The sequence below is a fragment of the Rhamphochromis sp. 'chilingali' genome (genome assembly GCF_963969265.1).
Source record: "Rhamphochromis sp. 'chilingali' genome assembly, chromosome: 22".
NCBI classification, from domain to species: Eukaryota; Metazoa; Chordata; class Actinopteri; order Cichliformes; family Cichlidae; genus Rhamphochromis; species Rhamphochromis sp. 'chilingali'.
The window spans coordinates 28,742,415-28,749,843 of record NC_137950.1 but is presented as its reverse complement, the minus strand read 5'-3'; the positions used below and the strand labels follow the sequence as shown (position 1 = coordinate 28,749,843).

General features: G+C 39.9%; 1 protein-coding gene across 1 annotated transcript; it reads left to right on the top strand.

The window, feature by feature from the left end:
- Positions 1-63: 63 nt before the first annotated feature.
- LOC308390318 (uncharacterized protein) lies at positions 64-6,791 on the top strand. Its single transcript, XM_080872199.1, has 3 exons — positions 64-323; positions 1,575-1,848; positions 3,261-6,791. The coding sequence occupies exons 2-3, from the start codon at positions 1,587-1,589 to the stop codon at positions 4,865-4,867; spliced, it is 1,869 nt and encodes a 622-aa protein (XP_080728325.1). The 5' UTR covers positions 64-323; positions 1,575-1,586; the 3' UTR covers positions 4,868-6,791.
- Positions 6,792-7,429: the final 638 nt, after the last annotated feature.

The following is a 7,429-nucleotide window of genomic DNA, read 5'->3' as shown; positions in this document are numbered from 1 at the left end:
ATACTTCCACCGTCATAATGCTGGTCATCTTCTATGATGACATAGCACGGGCGTAGGAACAGTCTGTTGTCTGGACTGTGTTGCAGGAGGGAAGAAAATAAAAGCGGGACTTGCTGTCATGTAGTTGGCCTTCTTGCTGCGGGATCGATGCTGCAGATAGATGCAGGAAAATCCTCGTGATTGATTAACACGGAGCAAAGTTTTGGAGCGTCACAAACACAAACCTGGAGAGGCATCCGCCGGAAGCGGCTCGCCCAGGTGGGCGTCAGTGAAGACGGACCGAGGTCAGAGTGACGCTGAAGCTGTCCGGGTCTGCTGCACAGGTAATTTATTCTGTCTGTGTGTGGATGCAGTTTGTTCTTTGGTAGCTGCTCATGTGCACGAGCGAAAACCTGCAGCAGGCAGCACATGTGCTCAGAGACATAACGTAAGGAGGAGACGTGGCACTCGGGAAATCCTGAGGAGAAGTCTGTGGGCGTGGTCGATTAAGCCAAATAATAATAGTAATAATAATGTCCTACCAATTTTATTAATCGTTCCCTTCGACCTCAGTGAAAAACGTTATGCAGTCCGGGTGTGAAAGAGAAGTCAGATATTAGTGTGAGGGCGGAAGTGGCTCTGCTGAGGTGAAGCTGCAGAAAGAAGCAGCCCAACATGTCTGCAATATGTTGTTTAATGCATGCATTATCACCTCGTTACCAGTTTTATAAATAATAAATAGAAACATACATAAAGTGAAATTTATTACCCTGTAATGTCCTGCTGAAGAGATGATCCAGTTTTCCGCCTTCACTGAGATTTTCTGTGAGTCCGTTCTGTGCTGTTGCATTTTGGCGACATCTTATATTTAATACTGAGGTTAAGTGTCACAGCTAATCAAATAGTGCTGAGTGGATGAAGGGTTTAATTCTGGCATGTTAAACCAATCGTATTGTTGTGTTTGATTGTACTGAGTACTCTGCATATTAGTTTAACCAACTCTAACATACTGTAACTTTCACGTACTAAGACAGACTGGTGAATAGCTGCATTCACAGATATATGTTATGTAACAGTGCTTATTAATGTATAAAGTAAGGCATCTTTCTGTTATGGAGAAACTAAAGAAAGAACGAAACATGAATGCCGCTCTGTGTGCTCACTGCTGAGAAATCGCTGACCTCTGAAAGTCGACATACCTGACACAGACCTTAGAAACTCAGGTTTGAGTGTTTCCTTATTGACAGAGTGGGTGAGTTGACTCTGACTGATTCCAACATGCTGGCAATCTGCCTGCTTTCATGAATTTCATGACAGTTAATTGAAACCTTTCAACAATCTTTGTGAGAGTCATCGCAGTCAGCAAGAATCAGAGCTGGACAGGTTTGGCTTCCAGCAGGCGACGGTAAATACTTACAGTCATTCTCAGATGGCAAAAATGTGTGCAGTGGCAAAAAAAAACAACCCTTTTTTAAAATAATTTTGAGATACAGATATTTGTGTAATTAATTGTGTAATTACAGTTTCAAATCGTTATAGCTGCAATTTATGCACTGAGGACCTGTTTGAATACACAGTGTGCATGTGTGTTTCAGTGTTTCCTGCAGATGTTGCAGTCTGAGGAAGAAGTTCCCTGGAGCATGAGTCTGGACCTCGGCAATATTAAGGAGGAACAGGAGGATCTGCTCAATGACTCGGACGAAGCTGACTACATCAGGTTCTCAGTCACTGATGTTGCTGTGAAGAGTGAAGATGATGAAGACGGACCCCAGTTCTCACAGAGTAATCAGAGCCCAGCTGAAGAGAAAAACGAGGGAGAGCCTCCAGGCTTGTCTTCTTCTTCTGCTGCTGCTGCTTCACAGCTTGCAGGTATCAGGAATTTGGCTCATTTGATCTTGCAAACATTATTTTTGCAGTAAAAAAAATTAAAATAAAATTCCGCTCCCACGTCTGTTGGAGGTCTTTATCCTTCAAGCTCGGGTTCTCTACCAGAGGCCTGGGAGCTTGAGGGTCCTGCGCATAATCTTTGCTGCTGGAGATCTCGGATGTTGTTCCTGGGATTTAAAAAAGAGTCAGTAAGATTTAAAAATTCCTTTGCCATTTGCTTGTCAGGGCAGCACATGCGAATATTGAAGTCCCCAACAATAAGGACATGATCATATTTTGGCATAATTTCAGCCAACAGATCAGAAAAGTCATTTAAGAAGTCCTTATTGTATTTGAGGGGTCTGTAAACCACAGCACAGAGCACTGTGTGAGAGCGCCCTAGCTCAAACACACTCAGTTCAAAGCTACTAGGTGATGTTGAAAAGGACAGTGGTTTACATTTATACTGCTTCTTAAAAACAACCGCTAAACGCTGTTCCTGTGCTGCCATCATTAGTGTCTCTGTGCTGTCTTTCAGTCCAACTTTGCCCAGCCACTGGTAGAATTTCTGGATGTTAGCCACTTCCTCTATCTGCTGGTGGTACATACCGTGTAGGGACCTGTCCTTCCGTGATGGTGCCTCCTCTTCCTCCTCTTTCTTGGGTTTTTGCTGTTTGAGGTGTTGTGGCCATCTTCTCGCCACCTTATGTACTTGTCTCATCCTGGACTTGTCTCATCCTGGACTGTGGTACTGACACTGACCAGTCCCCGGCCTCCTTTCTTCCGCTTAGCGTACTGTCTCTAGGTATTGTACTTGGGGTGAAACCCTCCATGCATGCACAGTCTCATGTCTTTTGAGATCACCTAGTTGTGAAAATCTTTTATGACACACCCTACAACCAAAAGCTTTCTCGTATTGATGTAAATATCTTCATGATTAACTCTTTGAACAGTAGTTCTGATAAGACTTGTATTAGCTCTTTATATGTTTTCAATCATTTCATTTGATCTGTCTCCTGGTCAAATCCCACCCATACATGAATATGAAAAGATATCTGTTCTGAGCTTAATAGTCCTTTTTTTCAATTGTATTTATTTTTTGTTACTCAATTGAAAGGCTAATATTTGAAGTCTGCGGATATCTTCAGATCAAATGTTATAATCTAAATATCTTACACATTTTATGGAAATGTATAACTTGATCTACATAGTCTTTCATTTTTTTAAAGCCCTTGTCAGTGTTTTGATGACGCAATAAAGGTGAGATGAACATAATTACACAATTATTAATTTTACTCAGTTTCCAAGAAAAGTTGCAAAAAATATTTATATTGCTCTAAATATTAATAAGCGGTCCAAGAAAATGTGTCAGTACACAGTCACAGCTGTGCTTGTGTCTTTATTGCTCCCTGCAGATGTCCAGCAGATCTTGGTGATTAAAGAAGAGGTTCCTTGGAGCTCATGCCATGATGACCTCCTCCACATTAAGGAGGAACAGGAGGAAATCCTACCTGGTTGTGAGGGAGAACAGCTTAATAGGCCAGAAGAGGATAACATCACCAGGTTCCCATTAACTGCTGTTTCCATAAAGAGTGAAGATGATGAAGAAAAACCCAAGTTCTTCCAGGCAGAGCCTCCAACCAGCAGCTCAGCTAAGCAGATAAAAACAGAAACTGATGCAGAAGACTGTGAAGCAGCAGAAACAGCCTGGAACGCAGATCTGAACACTCATATACACTCGAGGGCTGATGGAAAGGCTTCAGACTCTTATGAAACTGAAGTCAGTATTGATGATGACGATGATGAAGACGACGATGATGACTGGCAGGAACATTGGTCGGATTCTGAACTTGAAACAGAAGACAGTGACAGTGGCTGGAAGGAGAGCGGTACTGATGAGTCAGGAGTAAAAAGTGATATGAGAAGGGAGTCAGCAGAAGGGTCTACCAGCTGTTTGGTTAGTAAGAAATGGGTGAAGCAAAATGCAGAGTCACACATGACAGTCCCCACAGGAGAGAAACCGTTTGGCTGCAATGTTTGTAAAAAAAAATTTAGAGATCTCTACAACTTTAATAGACACATGAGAGGCCACACAGGAGAGAAACCGTTTAGCTGTGATGTTTGTGAAAAAAAATTTAGAGATCAGTATTATCTTAAGACACACATGAGAATCCACACTGGAGAGAAGCTTTTCACGTGCAGTGTTTGTGACAAAAGATTCACACAGAGTTTAAATTTCAAGACGCACATGAGAATTCACACGGGAGAGAAACCATTTAGTTGTGAGTCTTGTGGGAAACGGTTTAACCAAGAGGGAAATCTGAAGATGCACAAAAGACTCCACACAGGAGAGAAACCATTTGGTTGTGATTTTTGTGGCAAAAGATTTCACCAAGAGGGAAATCTGAAGATGCACAAAGCACTCCACACGGGGGAGAAACCGTTTGGTTGTGGAGTGTGTCATAAAAGATTTTCACAACTAGGTGATCTCAAAAGACATGAGACTGTGCATTCAGTGGACAAACCATTTAACTGTAGTATTTGTGATATAAATTTTACCCAGAAAAAGTATTTCGAGAGACACATGAATGTCCATTCAGGGGAGAGACCTTTTGGTTGTGATGTTTGTGGTAAAAGATTTAACACTAGGCGAAATCTTGAGATGCACACCAGAGTCCATACAGGAGAGAAACCGTTTGGTTGCGATGTTTGTAGTAAAAGATTTTCACAGATGGGAATTTTAAGGAGGCACATGAAAGTTCACATGGCAGAGAGACCATTTGGTTGTGACATTTGCAATAGAAGATTTAACAATAAGAGGAATTATGAGACACACATGAAAGTCCACACAGGAGACAAACCATTTGTTTGTGAAGTTTGTGGCAATCAGTTTGCACAGCTAGGAATACTGAAGAGACACATGCTAATTCACGCAGGAAAGAAACCATTTGGTTGTGACGTTTGTAAGAAAAGATATTTACGAGTAGAGGATCTAACAAGACACCAGAGTATCCACACATAAGAACATTCAGTTGTTCTTAATATGGTGAAAGATTAAAATGTAAAAAACATTTCAAGACATACCTGAGGGAAATCGTTTTGTTGTGATCATGTTAAATACCACCCTCTGGTTGTGATGAAAGATTAATGAAAATTTGTTGGGGGGTTTTTTAATTGGAAATTTTTACTATGACCAAATCTGTGTTTACTGTATGACAGTTACATATGTTAAATATGCAACATTGTTCAAAGCAAAGCTATAGTGGGAACTGATCTGGAAATACATATAGTATTTATTTTCAGTGTTAACTTTAGAGACTTAATGACCAGAGCCTTTATTAAATCATACTAGAAACCTCTAGCTATAGGTTAACATGAATACACTAAGAGTGTACTCACACTGGGTGATCAGCTAACTTCAATGTGCTCGAGCTGAGATGTTCAGAACAACTGAAATGTGCTTGGACCTGTAGCAAAGCACAGTGTGAGCTCACCGTAAGGCTGTTAGTTCTCAGCATTAATAATGGCAAAGAAGCTCTATTAACATTAAATTTAATGTCGAATCAGTGACTAACATAACAATGTCAAATTGGCCTCGCCTGATTTCACCATGTCCAGATGTCCAGATAAATGTTCGCTTTGTTGGAAACTTTCTGCCTGGTTTGCTTAGAAAAAATAGCAAATATGACTTTGATTTATGCAGCTGTCACTTTAAAAGCAACAGGACATGTTTGGAAACACCGTTCATGAAAATAAAAGCTCTGTATGGGGGTTGAGGAGCAGAGCAGAGCACAATGAAGAGCTTTTTTTTCAGTTGTGATTTTAAGCATACGACTTTAAACAAAATGTGATGCAAAGTGACTGCTGACTGTCTAAGAAATGTAGAAAAGTGATATAAAATATGAAATACAGAAAGTTAATTGCATGCAGTTGAAGGCAAACATTTGCATTCATAAAATGTACTCTGATATTAATCAAGTCACAGCTATATAAACACATCTAATTAATATAAGACACAAACACTCCTGTAGCAGAAGAACACAAGATGATCACTGATGTATAATGTTTACACATATAAATTGCTGATATGTGATAGTCTTCTTTGTTCTATGTGTAGCAGTCATCTGACTTGTGTATGCACACAGGAGCTGTGAAACATGCTCTCCCTGTGTGCGCTTCTAGGGAGAAGGAGGAGATTCTTCTGTGGTTTGCTTGAGTAAATCGCTAAAGTTTTGTTTGATGATGAATTGCAGACATTGTGCTTTAAACGCTGAGGGTTTCTCTTACTTTGGCCTTTGTTATCAGGCCTTCACAGACCTTGTTCGGTTTCTATCTGATCCCGTTTCAAAGGTTCATTAAATAATATAAAAAATACTTTGGAGACTCAAAGTCTTTTATTTGGTTTCAGCTTTCCACCTCAACATTTATTATTTCTCCACACTGAAAACACAGAGAAGTCAATCAGAGACCAGGTTAGAAAATGTAAGTGAACCACTGCAGCAGTGACTTCTAGAAAAGCCTCTTGTAGACAGACGTTCCAGATTTTCAGAGAAACATAGAAGATCATTTGAAAAAGCTGCAAACCAGCAATTTCAAAAGCAGTCTGGATTTTAATTTAAAATTTTTGGAGTGTCTAAAAGGAACACCTCATGCCTTTTAGAGAAAAACATTTACCACTCTGCTGTTCATAAAATCTGCATGATTAGAATAGGTTTTACTTTGTTACATATCTATTTAGTTTTTTTTAAATCTCATTTTTCTTTTGCTTTTTTTGCTCAAGTTTGACTTGTTTGTTTCTTGCTGAAATCTGATGACAGTATGAGAACTTCAGGTCATAGAGGTAGATAGACAAATGTAGGATGGCAGTGCTGTTGGATTTTTACAGTAAAAGAGAGGCAGCAGAATCTATGACACTGTTCTTTGTCCGTTTCCTTTCCTTGGATGAAACCAACTACATAAATAAATAAATAAAATATTATATTATATTACCTGTGTATAGTACTCGTTCATGGTGCTGCTTTTTTTTATTATTATTTGGACTTTTGAAAGCCACTTCAGTGTCAATACCATTTTCATCAAAGATGCACTCAGGTCTGGGGACTTCAATTCTGTTTGTTTTACACAGCACCAAATCACAAGAACAGTCACCTCAAGGCGCTTTATATTGTAACGTAGACCCTACAATAAGACATACAGAGAAAAGCCAACATTCATATGACCCCTATGAGAAAGCAGTTTGTCGACAGTGGGAAGGAAAAACTCCCTTTTAACAGGAAGAAACCTCCGGCAGAACCAGGCTCAGGGAGGGGGCATCTGATGCTACCAGTTGGGATGAGAGAAGGAAAACAGGATAAAGACATACTGTGGAAGAGAGACAGAGATTAATAACAAGTGTGATTTAATGCAGAGAGGTCTATTAACACATAGTGAGTGAGAAAGATGACTGTAGAAGAAATATTGCAGCATAACTAAGGTAGGATTCAGGGTCAAGCAAGGCAAAAAGGAAAGTTTGAATCCTAATCTTAAAAGTAGAGATAGGGTCCGTCTCCTGAATCCAAACTGGAAGCTGGTTCCACAGAAGAGG